General features: G+C 49.5%; 1 protein-coding gene across 4 annotated transcripts in view; it reads right to left on the bottom strand.

Moving 5' to 3' along the window:
* Mylk (myosin light chain kinase) overlaps positions 1-24105 on the bottom strand; it is a 254873-nt gene that overhangs the window by 56488 nt on the left and 174280 nt on the right. For 3 of the 4 annotated variants that reach the window (XM_034514936.2, XM_076942877.1, XM_076942876.1), the window contains exons 17-18: positions 17800-17916; positions 9019-9105 (exon numbers count right to left, since the gene is read on the bottom strand). In XM_034514936.2, coding sequence (XP_034370827.1) covers positions 9019-9105; positions 17800-17916 — 204 coding nt within the window. Of the gene's footprint in view, positions 1-9018; positions 9106-17319; positions 17459-17799; positions 17917-24105 lie in introns of those variants that run through there. The other variant, XM_076942878.1, reaches the window with a different exon arrangement.

Here is a 24105-nt window from a genome sequence, read left to right as displayed (position 1 = left end):
TAAGCCAAGCCTTTGAAACCCTTCTCTGCCCTCATGCAGAGAAGGCTCTGGAGCTGGACTTGGATTCAAACACTGCCCCACCACTAGTCAAGCTGAGGAGTTTAAGCATGTTATACAACCTCTCAGAACTCCAGTTTCCTATTTAAACATAGTCCTGGAAGGCCAAGAGTTGGCTCAGTGGGGAAAGGTGCTTGCTTCCAAGCCTGAGTTTGATCCTCAGGGCTGATTGAGTGGGAAAAAACTAACAACCCCAAGTCACCCTAAAACGTCCACAATAGCCATGGTGTGCACACAACAAATAAATAAATGTATGTAGCAAAAATCTATATAAAAAAATCATTAAAAAAAAAAAAAAAACAGAAAAATAAGGCACACAGCGCATGCTCTGCACTGGCACCTTCCCTCAACCAACACTCTTTCCCAAACAAGCAGATCTCAAAGGATTTCTCTGCTCTCCCGGGGACAAATTTAGCTCCTCCACATCTGGAATGTGATGGATAATCTTGATGTCAACATGATGGGGCTCTGAATCACCTAGGAGACACCTCCCAGTAGGCCTGTGTTTCCAGAGAGGTTTAACTAAAGAACAAAGAGGCATCCTGAATGTGAAGGACATTATGCAATGTGGGGGGATGGGAGGGGGGAGAGACCTACTGACTAAGGGGGGGGGGAGCTGAGCCCCTGCATTCGCTCATACTCTGCTTCCTGACCTCAGATGCAATGTGACCAGCGGCCACAGCTGGAGCTGGGCTCCCCACTACACCTTCCCACCACTACGGGCGCTACCCTCAAATTGGGAACCAAACTCCCTTTACTTCATTACTTCCGTCTGGTGTTTTGTTATATCAAAGAGAAAGGTGACTAATGCCTGACCCTGCTGGCCTCTTCCGCTGACATCCTCAAGTGTGTCCCATGTCACTGCTCCTTACTGTCCTTCTCCCCTGCCCAGGTTCCTAGGAAATGCTCTGGTTGGCCCAGATGCCCAAACTCAGTAGAGAGAAACTGATCACTAATGAGTTTCCACTTCTCTAGGCTCACCCTTCTTATTATCTTCCTCCTGGACCCTTGTCTCTCATTCTGCCTCCAACAGCCCAAACTTCCTACACCGGCCACTGTCAGGGAGGAACATCTTAGAACAAGGAAATCTACCATCTTTGCAAATCCCACGGAGGCCACCAGGCCCCAGGGTAAGGGAGAGGTAGAGTGCCCTCCATCTGCTGCCTTTGAGAGGGGGCTGGGGCACCTTTCTGGGCAGCCAGCCCCCATCCACACCCTTCCTGATCCCTCAACTCCTCTGTCCCCATCCAGGGTGCTTTGCTCATTGCTGCTCTTAGCACTCTGTCAGTCTCTCCTGCCCATGTTTTCCCTGGAGCTCAGCCTTCGTTCTGAGCCTACCTCTGTGTCTAACCTCCTAGACATCACTGCCCCAGAAGATTCCAAACCCATACCAAGCCTCCCCTCCCCCAATCAAGCTCAGGACCTTCTCCTCTGACTGCTTCTTGCCCGACTTCTTCCCCACAGCTTGTCACAAGTACTCAGCAATTCCATCCACTGAATACACGAGAAGCCCTCTCCACCCCCACGCTGCACAGCATTCACTATGGCTGGCCTGTTCTGAATTCAATGCCATGCCAAGGCCTCTTGTCTCCTAGTCCCTGCCCTACCACATCTGTCATAGTGGGACCCAAGTGACTTCTCTATAATCTGGAGTTGTTTGTTGAAACCTCTCTAGCGGCTACCCATTACCACTGAGGACCAAGTCCATCTGGTCTCTGACAAGGTCCTTGAGGTCTGCTCGGGCTTTCATCTGCAGTCTTCTTTCGCATGCTTTCTTCGGCGAATATGCTTCCTTATGTCCTCTATTCTCAATGTCCATGGTTCTCAAATGTCAGTGTGTGCTACGGTCACCTAGAGAATTCCAGTTACGGGCCGGCTATGTAGGAGTCTTTAGGTGTTGCTCCTCTGTACCCCACACTCAGCATCTTTCAGGTCTGCATACTAACCGGTTGCCATGGGCTCTCTGTGCATGCTGGCACCTTTGGTGACTTCTACACCTTCTCAGCTCAGGCACACTCCTTATGAGCTCATGCCTTTCCTAATTGGGTCCATCCTTGTCCCTTTCCAGTTCAGAAACCTACTAACAAAATGTATACGCCAAGTTCCTAGAGGACAGCAAAGGTCCCCTGCTTCCCTCTGGGGCCCGAGCAGCAAACCGGTCATGGGCTTGATAAGCAGTTATTAGAGGACAGAGACTGCAGAGATCGCCGGGAAGCTGGGCATTTCTAATGAATTAATACTGAGATAGAAGCCAGAGGCTGCAAATCTTGTTGTAATTCTGCACAGCATTAAGTGAACCTGTCACCTCCTTGATCAAAACTGCCAAGTGTTGAGCCTTCTGCTCTGGATGGGAGACTGAGAGGAGGGAAACAGCCCACAAAATCATGAGTAAGGGTAAAGAGCTGAGAGCCCCCCAGGAAAGCTGAGGCCTTGCTGGAAAAAAACTCTGCTCCTCATGACTGATTCTGGTAATGTCTTTTGCTTCTGCCATCCTGCCCAAGCCTAAACTACTACTGCCCTAGAGAACATTCCTTCTTTCCTGGAGGGAAGTCAGCACCTCATGGAAGTTTCTAGACTGCTCAGTCTGAAGGCAGATGAGTATCCCTTTCTTAGTCTTACAGAGTAAAAGTGTTTGGGAAGACAGTTGGGGAGCTAGTGTTAACAACAGCCTTGGGTACAGGCAGGTCCCTGCATCTCTGCCTCTCTGGGGACATTTCCCTTTTTAGGTAGTTAACTATAAATAGGCATCAAACCCTTTAAAGTTCTCCAAATCAGCACTCACTGTTGGCTCAAGGCTCCTGAGAGTGACACAGGCTGGGTAAAGAAAGGACAGCTACCCCTGAGGCTGGCAAGGGAGCTTGAAGTCCTGATGCTCCCCCACCGCCACTGAGGAAGGTTCAATGCATCGAGGGACTGTCCTCTCACCCACTAACTCCTTCTAGTACATTCTTACAGACATGTGAAGACATACTGGTTGTTTTCTAAGAATTAACATCTCTGGGCAAATTGCACACTCAGCTCCCCTCATAGAAAAGGCAGTCCTATCAGAAGATTCCAGAGGAACACAGCTCCTCTTGCCGCTGCAAGCTCTCATTGCCAAACTTCACGGAATGCCATGACAGTTGTGAAAGAGGAGTCTAGCATGGCCAGGCCATCTGGGCCAGCACTGCTTGTCAGTTCTCAGCAGCTGCTTTGGGAAGGATCAATATTGCTGGTTGGTCGGCTCATGGGAGATACTGAAAAGGCTGAGGGAGGAGCTGGAAATAGCTGCCTAGTGAGGGGCCGTCATTGTGTTCCAGGCATGTCGGCTACTATCATAGTCAAACACCAACACTGCAGTGGGGTGTAAGAAGAGTTGATGCTGCTTTCAGGGGCTTTTGTATGAGCAGCTTAGTTATTCTCTGTGGACCCCACGTTTTTCAGTGTTAGGCAAGACTTGATGCCAAATCCCAATTTCTTCCTGATTTCCTTTCAGCCCTGTGGATTCTATTAGGATTTAGCATTTCCCTGTCAAGAATGTCAAGAAAGAAAAAAAGACTTGATCCTAGAGAAGACCAAGGAGAGTGGACAGAGTGTTTGGTATCTAGAGAAGCTTTCAAATTGACATGGCTTTTAGTTTCATAGAGACACACAGAAGCCAAAACAAAGGAAATCACTGTGATCAGAAATGGCCCACTGTGGTCATATGCACCACACCCCCGAGGCGAGTGTCTAGGCCAGGCACAGACTCTGGGGGAACTTTGCACCTGAGTTGTCCCAAAGTCACAGAACAGTGAAGGCAGGAGGGACTCATGGGCTGATCGGGACTGTCAAGTAGACCCAACTTAAATGTCTGCTATGCTAAGCTGTAAAAGCCAGTAGATGCTCACTGTCTGTCTCCTGCTCAGACCCCGAGTCTGTTGCCTGCTGCATTGCTTCACCTGCACTCTACTCTCTTTTTAACTTATATTTTCTAAAGCCATCTTTTTAAGCCCTAGGAATCCATCCTCCAACCAAGTAATGTGCTTGCCTTCCTCTGCAGAAAATTCCCAAGAATTCCATTGGCTACTGAGATCCCTTCCAGAAGGAGCATCCCAAAGTGGGGCTTTAGGCTCCAGGCCACTTTCTCCGCAGGATGCTCCCAAGACTGCGTAACCCCAGCTTTGCTTCTACAGCTGCAGATGCCTCTGCACACAGGTGCTAAGGAGAATTAGCCAGCTTCACCTGAACTGTGGTCTTCCCAACTCTTCATCAGTGGCCTGCTATCATGGCTGGACAAGGTTTGAGACCAGCCATAAAAAGTGTCCATTGGGTGTTGAGAAAAAAAAAAACAAAAAAAACCAAAAACATGTTCTAAAAGGGCAAAGGACTTTGAGGAAGCTATGTGTTTAATTAGTGGGACAACCAAGACTTCTGTTTCCTCCTCTCTAGCCCTAAGGCTTTCTTGCTATATACCATGTCTGGGCAATTCCCTGGAAGTAGCCACAGTAAGCCGGCTTCTGGATACATGGAGGTTTGCTGAGGTGTTCCTGTCTCTCAGTGGGTAACTCAGCTCAGCCAGAGACTGCAGTGTTTTTCTCTGGGCCTGTGAATATCTTCCCTGTCTTATCTCCAAGACAAGAGGAGGAGCCATTTCCATGCTAAGGGAGTAAAGTATTCCGGGGATGATGACATTAGATTTTTACCAAGAAGAGAAAATAAACATAAAGAACATTTTGGGTCAAATGACAAAAACGGAGGGTGGGCTGAACCAATTAGCTAGCAATATTGAGTAATGTGGTTCTATGTCAACTTTCCTGACACTTATGTTGAGGTTATATTGGTAGGAAATACACAATGAGAAGATTTTAAATGATTTCTGTCCATCCAAATGAAAAAAATATAAATATATACAGAGAGAATGATAACCACGGGATACAATGTAAACAACACTTAAGCAAAGGGAATCCAGGGTTCTTTGCACTCTTATGTGCCTCTCTATAACTCTGAGATGGTAAAAAAATGGCTATTTTAAAAGTTCTACAGAGAGGCATTGGGCAAACACACTGAGGTCTCTAGATCCAGGGACACACATTGGTGGCTTTCCTTATCCTCCTTCCAGGCTCCAAGGGTCCTGACACCTCTGCCACCCAACCTCTTTGTGCTGCTCCTTTGGGCTGGGGAAAGAACTGTTATTGTGTTTCTGTGGCCAACGTGGAGCAGGGGCAAATCTACAAGGTGAAAGGGGTGTGGTGGGAAAAGAGACCACCACAGTTCTCTTCCTCACCAGCTAGGAGATGCTTGGCAGGACTGTTTCATCTCTAGGGCTCAGTTTTGCCTCTCTCTGAAATGGGAGCAACGAGTGTTTATAAGACAGTGGCTGCTCGGCTAGTGTCACACAGCAGGAGCTTCTGACGTGATGCCTGTGCACGGGCACTCAGCACGGGGCTTTGTTTGACTCAGCTGTCCTCCCAGCATTCCCTCCTGCATCTGTGCAGTTTCTCCCCCAAGCTCCCGCCTGCCTCTCCTCCCTTGCCAATGTTATCATTCCTCCTCAAGCCACATAAACTACATTCCTCTCCCTCTTTCAAAACCTGGTTCTGAGTTTTTCCTCACCTCAATTTCTCCCAAGCTTCCTCCCATGTCTGTGGCTTGTGACTTGGCTGACTGGCAGGTTAATGCGTACTGTTGTCATGGACGGCTGGGGGTAGATTGCCTGGCTTTTTCCTCGTGCTATAATGAGGCTTGAGGGCTCCCAGGCAAGTGTGGTCAACGCTGTCCACTCCTACACCCAACAGCTGCCTCAAAAGACTAAATCACCCCTGGGGACAAGAGGGTCTGGCTATACTCTTCTTTCTTGAAGAAGGATGGATTTCCTACTAAATTAGGTACTTCCCAGCCTTGACACTACCCCACAGGTCCAGAGACTCATAGAATTCAACATATCTGGGAAAGAGGAGTGATGAGGGTATTCAGATGTATGTGAGTCCATTTCGGCAAGGAGGAAAAGCCCTTGCCGCTGAGGTGTTTGTCTGTATTCACACACATAAAAAGTGCTCAGGAAAAAGCAAATGGGTGTGTGAATGAAACATGAGGATTTTCACATTGGACTTGGCGTGTTCTTATATGTTTTAAGATGCTCAAATGAGAATAACAACTTAAGCAATTACTGAACAATAAATTATTCTCAAAGGATAAAAGAATTGGGGACACAGACCTAAAAGACATCTTTACTTCCTGACCTGGGCAGCTACCTTGTCAAAAGGCTCCAAGGACAAGCTTTGGTGGTGTCCCTCAGGGGTGCAGGTCTCTAAAGGGCAAGAACGCATATGGAGGGGCAACCAGAGCCAGAACATAATGCAGGGTGACAACAGGCTTAGGGTGGTGGGAACTGAGTAGGCCAGCCAGCACAGGGAGGCAAAGTGGCTGTCAGGGTGCATGCGGCGAGATGTCCATCACTGGACCACAGAGGAGTGGTGCTTCCCTTGCAGACGGGTGGGTGAAGTTACCACCCTAGCACTGTGGTGACTGTGTGTTTTTGTAGAGTTCAAACACTTCCTGCCAGCCTGCTCTCCCTGATTAAGGTTGTCTCCCTCAGGGTGTTTTGTTCTCAGGGCACTGCAGTAAGGTGACTCTGCACACTTCACAGGGGCAGCAGGCAAACCCTCTTCTGCTGTCAACCAAGCAAGGCTAGTTCCCACTAAAAAGGCTAATTTTTAGCGTGGATGATCTAGGAACATAAACAAACCACAGAAATCTAGCTGCCACCCTAGAGTTTCTGTTTAATTGGTCTGGGGGCAGCCTGGGCATGGTGGTTTCCAAGTTCTCCAGGTGAATCTAATCTGCAACTCGAGCTGCCAGTGTGACGACGACAACTTGGCTGGGGTTTTCCAAGGACTCTGCTCTGCGGGGCAAAGTGCCCAGAGCTGGGTCTGCTTTGTCTCCCAGCCTCCCGGCACTTGTTTTTCTTCTCCACAGTTCTGCTCTGACCCTGCTTCACCTTCCTCGGGAGGTGGCAGGCCCTCTGTCCCTGTCGGGCAAGCAGCCTCATCACTGAACCAGTCACATCCCTGTTCTTCTTGGAGCGACATCTCCTCTGTTCACGTTCTCTCATGGGTAGCACAGCAAGGCCCAGGCAACAGCTTTGAAGAGTAACACTACTAACTCATCTGCCTAGGTCCCCACAGCTGTGCCTGGGCTCTTCCCAGCTTATTAAAGTCTGCTCTGAGCAGCCGTGGCTCCTCCGCTGTCTGAGTGGGTCTCAATTTGTGCAAACATCTAGCAGAAATTATAAATTCACTTTGGCTACCCCTCCACAAAGGCTGACCTCTGACCCCTCAGGCTGATGAGCTGGGTTCCAAGAGCTCAGCACCAGCAAGGCAAAAGCACTGCTTCACATAGGAAAGAATAAAGCAGCCATAAAACGCTGCCTTGTAACTGAAAAAAAAGAGTTGGCAACAGTGAGGCCCATCACTGTCCTCAACTAGCAGAAGTGAGAGCTTCTCTTCCGGTTTTGTTTTTGTTTTTTTGTTTGTTTTGTTATTGTTGTTTTTTTTTCTTAAACTTAATTTTAAGTTTCACTCTGAATCCCAGAGTGGCATAGAACTCACTATGTAGCCCAGGCTGGCCTCCCCTTAGTTTCTCAAAGATTAGGATTACAAGTGTACATCATGCCTGGCTCTCAGTTTATTTTAAAACTTAAATGTTCTGGGGATGTCCAAGCAACTCTGTGCCCTATAAAATCTGGGGATGTCAGAAGGTAATTCTGCTAATAAAATCACACTAATAATTACAGCAGAAGACAGGGCTGCTTTTGAGGACTTTAGGTACTTCTGTGTCTATCTAGCATTATATAATTTTATTTGATAGGTATTATATTTTGATTATGTAGGCTCTATTTTACAACTGTTCTGGTATAAAGCTGAAGACATTAATATTATGCATTTCAAATACTATATTGAAATAGTTTCTTTTTAATTGAAGTTTTGTGGGTCTGAAGGCAGCATGTACCCTAAGTACTCTGTCTATTAGTGAGGTTGTTCATCGGGGAAGGGAAGCCCAGATCCAGAGGGAGGGAGGCGGCCATGCCCATCTGGGTTACAGCTACTTGCCTTCTCTCTGGCTACTTCTAATATGCTGAAAGCTGACTCTGAAAGACACTAATGAAGTCCTTCCACGGACACAGCGAGTCGTTCTGAGGGACAGTTTGACCTTCAGGGAACCCATGAGGACATACAGGCATATCCCTATGGCACCAGGAAGGGGTCAGTCAAGATGGGAGCTGAATGCTCTGGAGTTACTGAGGTGGCTTTATCGAGTATTTACCAGAAAGTTGTCTGTGGAGATAAGCGTGAGGGCAAAGGAACAGGAAAGGAAAGGAAAGGAAATGGAGCTCCCCAGAGCTCAGTGAGGAGCACCCCCAGAGCTCAGTGAGGAGCACCCCCAGAGCTCAGTGAGGAGCTCTGTGTGAAATAGCTGTTGTGAGGGAGTACAGCAAAGCATGAAGAGAGGTGGCAGTCAGGGTGCACAGGGGACTGCACCTGTGCACACATAATAGGTGTGTCCCTGCTAGGGACACATGAGAGGCTCACTTGTGGGAGTCTGTGGGCACTGAGGACCTTTGGACATTCCCGATGATATCATAAAAGCAGAGTAACAGTTTAGGAAGGCTCCCTTGACAGGACAGAATCTACTTAAAAAAGAGGAACAGTTCCAACAAGGGTTTAAGTGACAAGCAAAAGAGATGTGGGAGGTGGGGAGGGCTGTGCTCAGGAAGATGAAGAACACGTGTAACATCCTCAGGCTGTGTGGATGGGGCAGAGAGAGACTAGCAGGGGTCTGAGGAAAGGTAGTTTGGCTTAGTAATCAGGGGGACATAGGACACTCTGGGGGATGGGCAGAAACTTGTCCTCAAGGAGTTCAGGACAGAGCTGGTGACTAGGAGGCTGGGGCTCTGCCACCACTCCTGCCTTTGTATGGTGAAGCCCAGTGAACAGCACTTACTCTCTGTTCCTAGCACAGGGGGAAGAGAGCTCTTGGGTCTCCGGGATTTCATCTCCGGGGCCTTGGTGTTCTCACTGGTCCGGGCATCTGGAACAAAAAAAGGTACATAAACATCAGTAGCTGTCTAAGCAGCTGAGTAGAGGAGGCACCTCAGTCAGGACCCTATTTTGACCCTCGTTGGCCCACCCACCCTACATTCCACTCAGAGGCCCTCTGTGCCCGCCTGTGGCGCCTACAGCGGGGGTGGGGGTGGGGGGGGCCTTCCTCCAGGGGAGCACCAAAGAAGGAGAGTCTGCTGAATGGCCTGATAAATCAGGTGGCTAGAACAGTTGCTGGCAGGATGGATGGCCAGGCCAGGGAGCTAGTTACTGCTCCCAACTGTAGCACCAGAGACTGGCAGGACTAAGGCCACTTAGCAGGGCCTAAGCCCTCAATTCCCTTTGCTCTCCTGGACTACATTGGGCTTTGATTCTCTTGCTTAAATGTTCTCCACTTCAAAGGCTCTCTGCAAATGCAAAGCCCTCACACAGAGAGGAGAAGACTGGGTCCCTACCTCTTGACTCAGGGACTGAAAGGTGTTTGTGGCTTTTGATTTCTAAGGCTTGCCTTTGCACTGGGTCGGGCCCAGCCAGATGAAGGCTGCAGAGCAAGCCACTGGCAGAGCCTCTAAGGCTGAGGCTGGGACTCCTTCAGGGGCTTTTGTGTTACCTCCTCAAGGTAGGCCTGTGAATCCCTGCAGTGGCCACTGGCTGATGCTGGGCCGCAAGTTCCTTCTCCCAGGTTAAGGTAAAGCTCAGAAAATGCTGGGGGTGGGTACAATATTGGGGGAGGTATCTCTTGTGGACAAAGGAGAACGGCATTGCAGGCTGGGTGGAACTGAGCAGAAAACCCCTGCGTTCCAATGAGACTGGACTTTCAAACTTTGTGGGGAAACCACTCAGGACTTAGACAAGAAGCTGCTTGGCCGAATGGCAATCACCAGACGGTGTTTTTACAACTGTTTGGGGAGAGGATGGAAGGCACCTCCCCTCAAGTCCCTTCCTGTCCTCATCCTTCATTTCCGGCTCCCGAGGAGGAAGTTCAGAGGGAGGAGGGGATTTTCCAGCCAGGGCTCCGGCCACATTCCTGTGGCTTGGCTGAAGAAGGGCTAATGGGTTGTCCTTGCCTCCAGGATGGGCAGCCTCAGCTAGTCTTGTCTAGACTGGGTTCCCTGTGAGGAACACAGATGGCAAGGGTTGGGGACATGCACTTTACCCACTTCTCTGGTTACATGTCTTCTAGATGACATCTACGGTCTGTCCACACGGCCCCTTCTACTTAAGTCTTATTTCTGAAGCTAAACACCAGTTAGGTTTACTTTACTACATGCCTGTACTCCCTATGAGCTGGGTAATCCACTGATACGGACTGCATGTGGGCACGGCTGGCTGGCTCAGCCGGGTGGTAGCTGAGGGATAGTAAGGTCATTCCCTGTTGGAAAGGACCCAAAGCCAAACACACACACACACAAACACACACACACACACACACACACACACACACACAAACTATGGGAATGATTTTGTTTGGGCTTAATGAGGACTTTCTAGTGGTATATGAAGATGGTTGAGGGGTAAAGGAACGGGGGGGGGGGGGGGTAGAAGGGATCCTTTAAAGCAGCACTTGATAATCTTGATACCTTGTAACCTCCCCCACTGTGTGACTGTGCTCAACTCCCTCCATAAGAGCCAAGGAGCTCCCAGAAAGTGAGTTCAGGGTTCCTGTCATGTGGAGCTGACAAGGTCTCAAGTTGCTGTTCACTCTGGGCAGCAGTGCCATGTGCACACATGGAACAGAAAGACCTCCAGGACGCTAAAAAAATGGTGCATTCTTAATGTCTGTCTTTGCTTGTTTTCCCCTTCCCAGGAAGAGGAGTGAATGAGAAAGTGTGTTTGTAGTATCTAGTTCTTGATTCAGCATTCTTTTTGGTTCCCTCAGTAAGTTCCAGAGCAGAGAGGAGTTTGGGAGAGAAAGGTCAAAGTTCCTTTTCTGATAGATAAGCTGAGGCAGAAGCAAGCCAAGGTGAGAGGCTCCTTTCTCTGGCTTCTGAAAGAGGGTAGTGGGAATCAGCATGGGATGCTGTTCCTTGTGGGTCAGGTTGGATGCTATTTTGGTACAAGTTGGGACCAAGAAATGGGAAAGTTCTTTCTTTGTCACCGGCACCCTTGAGAACTTGGGCAAGCCGCTCACACTGTCTCTGCTTCCATAGCTGGAGAAAGCCAACTTGTTTCTAGCTCACTGCAGCCCAGAGCCCAGAGAAGGCCAGGCACGGGTGGCATTTTGGAGAGATCAAAAGCACCACTTACACCTACAGGAGCTCATTCTTTTTGTTAACCATGGTCCCTCACCTTCCTCTGATGGGCTTCAGCACCCCCTAACCTCAGGAAGCCCTGCTACCAGCTGAGGTCCACCCGAGTGTGAGCACTCAGCCTGCAGTGCACACTGAGCTGGAGCTGAGAAGTTCCACACACTGCAACTTATCTTTCCACTAGGCCCTGAAGACAGGGCTCAAGTTTCCCTTCCAAACCAGGCATTTCCCAAACCCAGAGGCCCAGGGTTGTGTGTGTGTGTGTGGGGGGGGACAGCACCCCTTTAAGTGTCAGTACTGCGGGGGCTGTACACGCAGCATGGGGCCCAGCCAGGGATAGTGAATTGCTAGGCCACTGTGAGAACCACAGGAAGAAGGAGCTGGGAGGACCACAGGAAGAAGGAGCTGGGAGGACCACACGCTTAATCAAAACCAGCTTTGTGCTCACATGCTGTCCGGGGGATAAAAATAATAGTAATAAAAGTTTAAAAGCAGCTTGTATTTTCTGTCTATTTTAATCATTTTGTGATGAAACTGGATTTTATTTCTAGATCTGAGCCCTAGGGCTGGAGTACTTTGCTGGTTGTGCCCCTAAAAATGTATGGGGGTAGAAGATGGAGGTGTGGAAAAGTGGGGGGGGGGGTCCTAAAGCGACCAGCAGACTTGTCCTTACATGGACAGTGCCTCACCGGAAGCACTGTTTGCTGGGCTAGCTCTGGACTCAGACCTCTGGAGTAGGTTTGTTGGTTTTTTGGTTTTCCTTTTTGTTTTTTTTTTTTTTTTTTTTTTGGTTTTGGTTTTGGTTTCTCAGAAAGAGGTTAGGCCCCTGGACTCTGACCCTAGACAAGGGAAAAGGAGGCTTTGAGAAGCTTCTGGGAGAAGGTCTGAACTTCAAGGGCCTCAAAAAGGGCTCTTACGCCTGCTCAGAGGCCTCATTTCTCACCTAAGAGCAAGCAGCATGCTAGCACACAGAATTTCAGTTGGGGAAATGTGGACTGTTTTTCCAGCTGTGTTGTTCAGTGGCAATGAGCCGTTGGACCAGCCTATGAGGAGAGAGCCGGTCCTCGTTAGGAAGACAAGTGAGTCGCAAACACCAGGTGGGGAGCCAACAAGATTTAAAGATGCTTGCCATCAAGCCAGAGGACCTGAGTTCGATCCCTGGGACCCACCTGGTGGAAAGAGAGAACTGATTCCTGCAAACTGTCCTCTTAGTTCCACACATAATCTACGACATGCCTCCGGGCCTCAAATAAATAATACTGTGTAATAAAATATCAAAATAATGGGTGTCATTTTCTTGGGTATTTATTTCATGCATGCATCTCTCTGTGTCTGTCCTTCGTGTGTTCACAGAGGCCAGAACCATAACACTCATCAATATTTAGATTCTGTAAAGTCCTTCCTTCCTTCCCCCTTTCCCTGTCTCTCCACCCCTTTCTCTCTTGGTTTTGGGGACAGGCTCTCATCCTGTAGCCCAGGCGGGCTGGAACTCGCCACACAGCCCAGGTCAGTCTTAAACGCAACACAATCTTCTGGTCTCAGGCCACTCAAAGTGTTTTTAGAGCTACAAAGACAGCAGTTTGACTCAGTTCAACCTAATCCTAACTAGCGGCATATGAGGGGTTAAAGAATAACCTGAAGAGCAGTAGAGGGTAAGGAACATGGCAGGACTCAGACCAAGGCAGGTGCAGCTCTCCTCAGCTACAGTCAGCTAACCACAATGGCTGGGAGTAAGGGTTTGGGTTTACATTCCATCCAGCTAGTCAGGGTGGCTTGCACAGGTGACTCGGCCTGGTCTCTATGCATTAAATGAGGCTGACATTACTGTCACTCTCCTGAATCCCTCTTGTCAAAAGCACCAATGATCTCTGCACTGTTCTTCCCAAAGGTTAGCGACCAGGCTGGGCCAAGTCACTTGGCAGCATCTGCCTCATTGGTCTTTTCAGGACTCCGACCCTCTGGCTCCCAGGTTCTCTCACCTCTGGACAGCTTCCTCTTTGCTCAAGGCCATTCATCCCACCGTCCCTTGCAGACCCCTGAGCTGCCTGCACATCTCAGTGCTGTACTTCCATCCATCTCTCTCTGGTCTTATCTTCCTTACATCCACTACAGGAGCTCACTGAATCCCAGGGCACTTGGTGATCTCTGCATGTGGGCTGGGTGGTGGTCCTTGGCCCTCCTTATTCCTTAGCCTTGTTTCTTGGCCTTCCACACCTGGTGCTTGGCTTGCCGGCCTGCTTCTTCCTTCCACACAGCCCACAATCACAGCCCCACTGTGCTTTTCTCCCACGTTTTCCTTCTCCCTTCTTCTCTTACTTCAGGAACTCCTTCCCTCACATCTTACAGGTCTCTGTTCAAATGTTCACTCAACCCAAAGTCCTCAGCAACTCTTTCCTGAAGCTGTAGGCTCTTCCCTGTCACCTGACTTGTTTCCCTCACATCTTATGGTAGTACTCAAGTGCACGTGGAGCATACACACACACACATACACACACACACACGCACACACACACACACACACACACACACACACACGTCCTGAGACCAGAAACATTTTCTGTTCATACTCAGCCATACCAGCTCCTTGAGCTGCGCCTGGCAGGGTGCACACCTGAATGAATGAATGCTGGTATGGCTGCCATGGATACATGCTCCCCCTTCGCACGGATGTATGACCTTTTGTGGGTGTGAAGCCCTGCTTTCCCTGAAGCTAAGGCTGAATGCCTTGGCTAGGGTACCTGAGGATGAGAGGCCAGAGCTGATAATTCATAGGAATTAATAACTTAGTCCCTTGAGTAGAAAAAACTTGCCAGCAAAGGGCTGACAATAATGGAGGGTCAAGGTCTCTCCGAAGTGTCTTGACATGATAATTCCCCTGGCCAGAATCAGCCCATAGAAAGGTCTGGCAGGCCCCAGGAGCTCTATCAGGACAATGTACAATGTAATTGACTGGGCGGGGCTTCAGGCTGGGCTAGTGCTTCTTGTCAGTTAGCTTTGCTAAGCTCATTGGGAAAGGTAGCCTGCACCCTTTTGCAGAAACTGAAAAGATGAAGTACAAAGGTCTCTGCCCACAGCAGGTATTAAAAGTCAGCTGCTTTCCTCGTGGGTGAGTTTTTACTTTTGACAAGTTCTATCCTTTGTTGGCTCAGTACCCTTCTGCTGAGTTTGGAAGGAAGGGCGACATGACCACATTTAAGAAAGGGCACAAACGACCAGAGTCCAAATGCCCAAATGACCCAAGCACCACTGTCAACAGGCAGACAGGCTGCCTCCTATAGGTTACCCCTCCTGCCTTATAACAAACAGAATACTTGCCAAGCAGTGGTGGCACAAGCCTTTAATTCTGGCACTCTGGAGGCAGAGGCAGGAGGATTTGAGTTTTAGGCTAGTCTGGTCTACAGAGGGAATTCCAGAATAGCCAGGGTTATGCAGAGAAACTCTGTCTTGAACAACAACAAAACAGGTTGGAGAGGAGGAAGAAGAGGAGGGGAGGAGGAAGAGGAAGAAGAAGAGGAAGAGAGAAAAAAGGATACAGAACACCAGTGAGCCCAGATGGATTCCAGAAGGACATGGCTTAGAAAACTGCAGGCTTTAAGGGATCTCATAGCTGGGGAATAGAGTAGTATAATGGTAAATCTGCCCAATCCACGGCTTGCAGTTTATAATTATAAATATTGAGTTGTGTTTTCCTTGACTGGCCATGTTTGGGTCAGAGATTTACCACAACAGATTCCTGAAATGCATCCCCATATTGATCATAGATGTAGTCTTAATGGTATTGGACACAGGCGGATAGTGGCTTTAAGGAGCATGGCCAGCCATGCTGAGTGACAGCAGGAGAGCCATCTTGAAGTCTGCACTGTAGAGAGGGACCTCGCTGTCCTCTTAAAGGGATGTGGGACTGGTTCTACTAAGAGGTCAGGCAGGCAGCTACAGGAGATGGACCAGTGAGCTCACGAATGAAAATTCAACCACAGCTAGCTACCCCTAATAGCAAATGGTTTCTCCCTTCCTTCCTTCCTTCCTTCTCCTCCTCATCTTTATTTCTTTGTTGAGACTGTCTCCCAGGCTGGTGTTGAACTTGTGGTCCTGTTGCCTCAGCCTTCCCAGTGCTCAGAATCCAAGGTGGTGCACACCGACTCTTTTCGAGAATTTGACTGAAACCATGGATCCCACCTTTTAGAAAGATGCTCCTGCCCCTTCCCCACCCCCACATCTGACTTTGATGGTAAAAGGATGGTCAGATCTACTGAGATCTCCGAGTGAGGGACAAAAGACAGGGGGTCACTCAGCTTGGCAAACACACCAAGGCAAAGGAGGCAGAAAGGTGACTTCAGGCAAAGGAGCAGCTAAGGAGCCCACAGTCCTTCTCTCTGCCTGGCAGTGGCTCTTGATGAGGAAACAGCTAAGTGTGGCAGGAAACTCATCCAACAGATGACACGGATACATATACAAGTACACCAGCAAGGGCAATGGAGCCTGGGGTAGGGGAGAGGGCTGTCTCTTCCCTTCTGCAAACAAACCAGACCAAGTCTAATTAACTGAGCCATCTCTGTTACCTCCGCTGATGTCTCCCCTGCCTTTCAGAGACCCAGCTCCTAATTTGTAGCCAGGGGCCAAATTCTGACTTCAAAGGGACTGGAGATAACTGACAGCTGTCAGAGAGATCAGTCAAGGCAGCAGAGTCTTTGGGCACACCTCCTGAGCAAAGAAAGCCTTTTAGGTTGCAGAATGAACAAGCCCCTTAAATACAACTCAAACCAAACAAGACCTCTCAAGCATACTGTGAAAAGGGAAAGGAAATTACACACTTCACAAACAAATCTGGAAAAGGTGCTGACACTCTCCAGATAAGGGGAACAGATTGCTCTCCTGCAGCTCTCTGTGTAAATAGGAACTCAAGAGGCCAGAGTGTCAAAAGCCGATAACCACATTAGCAGGCTGGCCGCTTAGGGATGGCTTCAATTTTCTGCTTGGACAGGGGGCAACCACAGGCAGGTGGGAAGAGACACACAGAGGACCGTGAACCTTGACCCAGCAGATCTACTTCCTCAAAAGTCATCCCTACAACTCCAGGATACCCATTTCCTGTCAGACTCCTGGCTAGCAACTGTTTCATTTACTTAGCAATTGTGTTTTCCAAAGACACTTTCCTTTAGAAGACACTCCGTTTTTTTTTTTTTCTCCCATTGATTATGTACCCTGATCTCTGCGTTGTGACCAGGAAGTGGGGTTATGGAACCCGAGTGGGGACAAAGCCTCTCCATCTTGTGAGACGGCTATAAAACAGGTTAGGATTTCAGGACTAAAGTGTTCACGCTCAGGAGCCAGAACAACAACAAAGCTGTTCTTCTAGATGCCTTATTTGGACACCGGGTTTTGACATGGTTACTGATGGCTGTTAAGCAGGCATTTCAAGGGCAAGAAACTGTTTTCCCAATATTACCTTTTTAGACATTTCCAGGGAAGTATAAAAATACAAAAAGAAAAAAACAGGCACTGGATTGAAAGTCCTGTAGGGTTTGCCCTGGCTCAGGCACTATGGGGCCAGAGGGCCTCCTGTTGACTGTCTTTCTTTTCTGAACAGCCTCAGTTTTTCTCATTCATAATATATGGGTGTTGCAGATGGGAATATAACTCAGAGGAAAAGCCTTTGCCTGGTAGGGCTCGACTTCTAATGCTGTCAATCGTGATGAGGAGAGATACTAATGAGGGAGGTAGTCTAAACCATCACAGGGCTTGCTCTATTCCCAGGCTCGAATTCCACATTCCTAATGGGGGGAGGGGGAGGAAAGAGACACAGATGCATGCTTCCCGCTGGGCCTTGCCCCTTCCTGAGCTGGAGAACTCCAGTCCTAATGGGTCTGCTCTTTCTCCTGCTTCTCCTCCTCTCGTCTCTCTGCTGTCTTAAGTAGCCCTGTTCTCCTCTCTTCCCCCACCTCAGCCTGACTCACCTTCTCCCAGAAGACACTTGAACACTCAGCTCCCTCCTCACACCCAAGCTCCTCAGTGGGCCTGGGCACCAGCACTGTGCACACTTGCTTGTTGTGGTTGGTTAAATACTTGTAGTCATTTTCCTGTGGGTGTGTCCTTTCTCGCGCTGGTGCCCTTATGCCTGGCTTCTCTGCCCAGAAGGTTCTGGGTGTGGAGGTCAGGACTGGGAAGGGAGCAGAAGGTGAACAGAGCTTCTTCCTGGCCAGAGGATTCAGGAAGAGACTATGTGGGCAACCAAGCAATAAAGGTGAGGCTGCCACTTTCCTTTCCTCCCTGACTCTTTTTTTTTTTTTTTTTTTTTTTTTTTTTTTTTTTTTAAATAGGTAGCTTGAGTCTCATCAAATGAATGCTGAAGTAAGGTTGGGGACAATCTGGGGGAGCTTCATTCAGATGTGGAAGGGGGCAAGAGATGGTCCTGTGTGTGTGGTGGCACGACTTACCGTCCACAGTGACTTGGCAGGAACACTCTGCTTGGCCAGCACTGTTCTTGGCTACACACTTGTACAAACCCCGGTCCTCGGGCAGCGCCTTCGCGATGGAGACTGAGAAGAGTGAGCCTGCGAGGAGAACAGGAAATGCTGTGAATGACCGGGAAAGGGCCTGGTGTCTGAGGCACAGCAGGTGTCTGAGGCACAGCAGATATCTTTACAAGCCCCTGCTCAGACCAGAGGCCCAGTGTGAATCTATCTGGCTCTCCTTTCTGAATCCTGCAAACTCTTTGTTGATGATCTACCCCAAAAGACTGGACTCCTCATCAACTCTCCAGGGACCTCCTCCACCACTGGAGGGCTCTTTTGGAGAAACTGCAGGAGTGTCAGTGGAAAAGTGGGGTAGGGAGCAGACAGACATGGCCTGCTCCTTGTGGAGCATAAGGAGCCTGGGGACAGTGGCAAGTGATGTTGGAGACACTGATGGGTAAAGAGAGTTTTAAAAACAACAACAAAACCAAAGAAACCATGCGTTGGCCGTGATGTTTGTGTGTGTGGAGGTCAGAGGACAGCTTGTAGGAGGTGGCGCTCCTTCCACCATGTGGGTGCAGGGATTAAACTCACGTCACATTTTCCCAATGAGACATCTGACCAGCCCAAGGTAACAGGTTTTGAGTGCACAGGTAAGTAGGAGGGGGTAGGAACCCTCGGTCAACAGGGATACCGGCTTTTGGGGTGATCTCTTGTGAGATGGTAGTGGCTGTGGTCTGTGACTGTGGCAAATGGCTTTTTAGGAAGGGTATTGCAGCTGAAGAACAGGCCAATGATAGGTACAGGGCCAGGAACTCCTGGGTCAGCCTTCCTACAGGGCAGGGTCTTCTGGCCCCTGAGGGAGGGGTGAGGATGGCCTCTTTGCTCACAGTCCTAGGGTCTATCCTTGCCTGAGACATATCTCTGGGGGCCTGGAGGTGCACAGCGGAAAGGCAGGCTGAGCATGTACAAAGCTGAGGATCTGGTCCTTCCCCACCCAGCTCTCACTTCCCTAGACCAGTCAGGCTTCTTTTAGAACTTTCTGACTTGTGGGTAAAGTCATATAAGAATGGAGCCAGCTGGGCCACCCAGGAGTGCAGCCATCTGCTAGATCCTACCTTGAGATGAGTAAATAAGTCTTTCGCATGGCATCCTGCCCCAGCTACCCAGTGTCAGTGCATCAGCCATCATAAGAGAATGACAGAGACATATCTATCCCGTTGCCTATAAGCGACTTGTTATACAGCCCCCCAGACCATTGGCACTGGAGGCCAGCTGTGTACATTCCAAGTTTATGGGCATGTGGGACAAGATAAATGGGCATTGGTCTCGGGGGAACCATTTTAGCTCAAATTATGTATACTGGTTTTATCTCAACTTGACACAAAGAGAGGAAGAAGCCTCAATTGAGAAAATGCCTTCAAAGGATCCAGCTGTAAGGCATTTTCTTAATTAGTGATCAGAGGGGGAGGGCCCAGCCCATTGTGGGTGGTAACATCCTTGGGCTGGTGGTCCTGGGTTCTCTAAGAAAGCAGGCTGAGCAAGCATGAGGAGCAAGCCAGTAAGCAGCACCCCTCCATGGCCTCTGCATCATCAGCTCCTGCCTCCAGGTTCCTGCCCTGCTTGAGTTCCTGTCCTGACTTCCTTTGCTGATGAACAGCAATGTAGAAGTATGAGCTGAATAAACCCTTCCCTCCCCGACTTGCTTTTGGCTCATGGTACTTCGTTGCAGCAACAGAAACCCCAACTAAGACAATCTGGTTACACAAAGCTGATGCCAGAAAACTCAGAGAGCAAGGATGGCACCAGTGGGGCCCCTCAGGACCTCACTAGAGAGTTGGAAAGCCTACACTGCTTCCTGGGATAGGATAGAAGATCTATGTCCCCTCCCTCCTACTCAGCTCTTGAACAGGCCTGACCCTGTCTTCCCATGGTGAGGACAGTGGGCCACCGTTATCTTCCCAACTGTAACACAAAGGATTTTGGCTGGAGATGGAGAAAGTCTGGCGTGAGAGTGAGAACTAGGAGGCACAGGGACAGGGGAGTGAGGGCAGCCATTCCAGTCATCTGGCTGGACAGGAGGATGTGAGGAGCTGCCTGGTCTGAGAGACAGGCTTAGAGGAAACCCACTCACCTGGATTCCCCTGGTCTGGGAGGACATATTGCAGTCCCCCATCCCCAAGTGATAGCATGTCTCATTTCTTGTTTTTGTTTTGTTTTGTTTTTTATTTTGGTTCCCCAGCTACCTTTGGCCCAAAACTTAAGTGACAGGCACAGTGAATGACAGTGTGCCGGTTGGAAGGGCAGTGGAGGATCTGAAAGAGACCCCACCTCTATTCCCAGCTCTCCAAGTCCCCAGCAGAGCTCCACCATGGCCACATGCATGCGTGGGTTGGAGAAGACTGGGCAGGCTGGAGGCTGGCTACCCCAGTTCAAGAATCTGGTATTTCCTGTGGGACGGCTCATTCTTGACCTCCAGAAGAAAACTGTTTCCCAGCAATTTTTTTTTTTTTTTTTTTTTTTTTTTTTTTTTTTTAGAAGCCTCAGCCTGTCAGCCTGCTGGGGAGTTGAGGGAATGAAGGGGATGAGAAGCAGGAATCCACTGAGTGGTTCCACAGAAGCTCTGCCTGGAGCCCCTCCTGGCTGGGGAGTCACTCTTCTGTGACTGAAGACCCCCCCCCCAGCTTCCCTTTCCCGAGTGGGTAGCAGGAGGGGAAAGAAAGGGCTAGGATTGGGGTTAGGGTTGCCAGGCTCCAGATTATTCTGCAAGCCTCCCTGACCTGCCCTTCTGGCAGGCACTGCCCAACCCTGCTACTCACCTAGGGTCCCTTCCTTGGGCACAGTGTCCTCTGTGTCACCCCTAAGACTCTAGCTCTAGATGCACCTCTCTTGGGTTCCCCAGGCATCTGAGCACACTGGTAGCAACAAAGCCCATTTCAAGGCCATTGCTGAATCACACTCCTGTCTCTCATGCTGTCTCTGAGGGCAATAACCATATCTGAAATGCAACTGCAATAAAAAGTAATTGAGGCTATTTCCCCAGCAGAGGATCTGGAAGGATCTATGAAAGGCAAGGTCAGGAACACATAATCAATAATATGTGCTTGTATGTATTGTTGAAAAAACAGAAATAAGATATGAATTCCAAGGTCTTTAAATGGGTTCTACATACAGGCAAAGGGAGTGCATATGTCAATGCCTTGTATACAGTAGGTGCTACTTAGTTTGTAGAATAAGTTTATACAGCATTGAAAAAGCCTTCACAAGATTCTACCCTGAAGGCAATAAAAAAATTAATCATCTCTTGACAACAGCAATGAAAACAAAACATCTTTACTAGACTGGGAGAAATGTTTTGCTAGGGGAAGCCCGGCCTGGAGGCAGGAAGCAACACAGAGATAAAGGCCCTTTAAAAGCTACCTCAGCCCTGCCTGGACTCCAGGGTTATTGGCTCCCCATAGCTAAGATGGCTCTAGAAAGGGAGGCCCAGGTACCTGTCCCTGAAGGATAGGGCCAGTTGATGGTCTCCTGAACACAGGCATTCCACAGCTCTGGCTGCCAGAGGAGGAAAGACACTTCCACTCAACTGACCCTCTAAGAATTGCCCAATGGTCAAATCCCACCAACGGCTGTCACACCTCTTTTTGGGATTTCCTCAGCATGAAGTGGGGTGGGTGTAACCTGTCCTGCAGGCTGTGGGGCTCAGCAGAGAAGCTACTGGATACTTATACAGGCATCCCCTAGTGGGAGCTCTGTGATCCATGTATCCATTGGATGTCTCAGCTAAAGTGACAGGGGTCTAAGAACGGATCCTGGAGGAAGTAAATCTTGATAGAGGGGGAGAGAGACAGGATGGGGGTCAGTGCAGTCAGGGGTAGGGGTGGGGAGGTGCTGGGAGACAGGAAGATGGGTATTGCCCTTCAAACCTGCTCATCACCTCAAATCACAGACTTCCTTAGTTCCAGTGACAACATCCCACTGTTGGCTCTGCCTCCCCGTTCTCTCTCTGGCCCCAGCCATCACCCTGCCCATCAAGCCAGGCTACAGGTTTTATGGCAGATGCCTGTACTTCTTGCACTGGATTTTTTCCCTTGGTGGCCATGCTCACCTCGGCAGCCTGGGCCTTACCACCATGTCCCCTGATCTCTTGAACAGTCTCCATACTCCATACTCTTTGGCCTTGGAGTCAGTCCAAGCCCCTAAAATCCAACTTCTCGTGTTGCATTCCTCACTGCAAAATCTCCCTTGCATGGCTCACTGTTGCTTTTAGACGTTCTCTGACAGGATGTGGGATGAAATCAGGGCCAAGCCCCCCTCTCCCCCCAACCCCCCGCCACAGCCCAGATAGGCCCATGTGCAAGCAGCCAGACTTTAATACCCCGAGCCCTGTACAGGGCCCACTTACTGCTAGCTTCCCTACTTTCTGGGCTTTCCTCTCCTTAGTCCCTAGCATGGAACAACTCCCCTCTCAGACCACGCTGTGGCATTGGCTCCAACAGCTGTATCCCAGTGAGCCTATGTCCTTGCTGCCAGACCTACTAGGAGCAGATTCACTCCACCTCTGGCCACTGCCTTGCTGCCTCCCTGGATCTCTCCAGTAACAGCTGATAAGCCTAAGATGCATTCCCCCTGGGGGAGGGGGCCCTCTTAAAGACTTGGGGAGTGCAGGCTGGGGGGGGGCAGGGCTGGCATTTGGAGAACAAGCACTCTCCCCTTTATTGTGTCAAGACAGGCTCAGCCATGGTCCCCCTCCATCCTCCATCGCAGGAAGCAATGTCTCCTCTCTTCTCTGCTCTGTTACTTAAGAGCTGTGCAACCTTGGGCAGTTTACTCAACTTCTCTGTTATTAGGATACTCAGTAGTGTGAGAATTTAGGGATTAGAAAATGTAACTGTCCAGGATGGCATCTGGACATGGTGCTCTACTGATGGAAACAAGCTATCCGTACTTTGAAATACTGAGACTATTGCTGGGGGCTTGGGAGTACTTCTGTGATCAGGGATGAGGTCTATCTTATACTGCTCATCTGAGCAGACTCTGTAAGTGGACATTGGTGGCTTTGGCTTTGGGAACACAAACCCCAATTTTCCCGAGGTTGGTGTACTCATAGACAGTATCATGCAGGATTTTACCACTTACAGTCCCAGGTTGGTGGCTGTGCACCATCCTGCCCAGAGAAGTCACTGGATGTGGTGACCTGGGAAACATTCCTGGTCAAGCTTTCCAGTTTGTCTGAGTGGGAGGCCCTTGGGTGGGACAGGGAGGATGGTAGCATCCCCTGTCCTGGATTTCTCACCCACCACAGTGGTCCTAAGACCTCTGGTGTGTGAGCATCATGGGGGTAGAACTAGCAGACACAGGGGGACAGATACTTTATGGAAGACCTTGCCAACTGAGGACATCAGTGTGAAAAAGTTACTGTCAGCGCATTAGCAGATTATAGAATCTCTCTCTGCTGAAAAAAATAATGCCCAGTTTGACTTTGGTCATTCAGTGGTTAGACTCCACACATTTCGGCTGCTCTGGATTTGCTGGCTGAATCGTGGAGTAAGGAACAAGGTCGATGCTATCTGCAAATGCCTCCTTCCAGGGTTATGCAGGTAGGCGGCTGTGGGATGGGGAAGTGTGGAGAGGGGAGTGACCAGAGGAGAGTGGAGAGAGGAGGGGAAGAATGGTCGGTCTGGAATCTCAGTGCACTGGCATTTACTAAGACCTGTCCACTCAGCCTCTGAAGCGCCTTCCCTCAGTATCTCAAGGGCACATGCTACATCCTGGGAACTTCTTCATGATCTTTTAGGGTCAGGCCTAGCTCAGGCAGAACCCTGTCTCTCCACTAGCCACCTCAGTGGATTGTGGGATCTCATTTGGCCTAGGAGTTTCTGATAAGACTTGTGATTTATAAGACCATTTAAGCCACACTGAGGGCTGGTTGACTCGGCAGCAGGTAAAGGTGCTTTTCCCCCAACCTCCCCACCTGAGTTTGATCCTAGGGGGTCACACACAGTGGAAGGAAAGAACCAGCTCCTACAAGCTGTCCTCTCCCCTCCAAACATGACCACACACATGTGGCAGCATGTGCCCACTTTCATAATCAATCATATTATCTCTCTCTCTCTCTCTCTCTCTCTCTCTCTCTCTCTCTCTCTCTCTCTCTCTCTCTCCCTCTCCCTCTTCCCCCTCTCTCTCACACACACTCTAAATAAATAAATGTAATAGGACAATAAACCATAGCAAGGGGCTGCAGATAACCTGCTCCCACTCCCATTTTCTCTGATGTAAACTGGCACG

The sequence above is a fragment of the Arvicanthis niloticus genome, chromosome 12 (genome assembly GCF_011762505.2).
Source record: "Arvicanthis niloticus isolate mArvNil1 chromosome 12, mArvNil1.pat.X, whole genome shotgun sequence".
Classification (NCBI taxonomy): domain Eukaryota; kingdom Metazoa; phylum Chordata; class Mammalia; order Rodentia; family Muridae; genus Arvicanthis; species Arvicanthis niloticus.
This window is presented reverse-complemented; position numbering and strand designations above follow the sequence as displayed.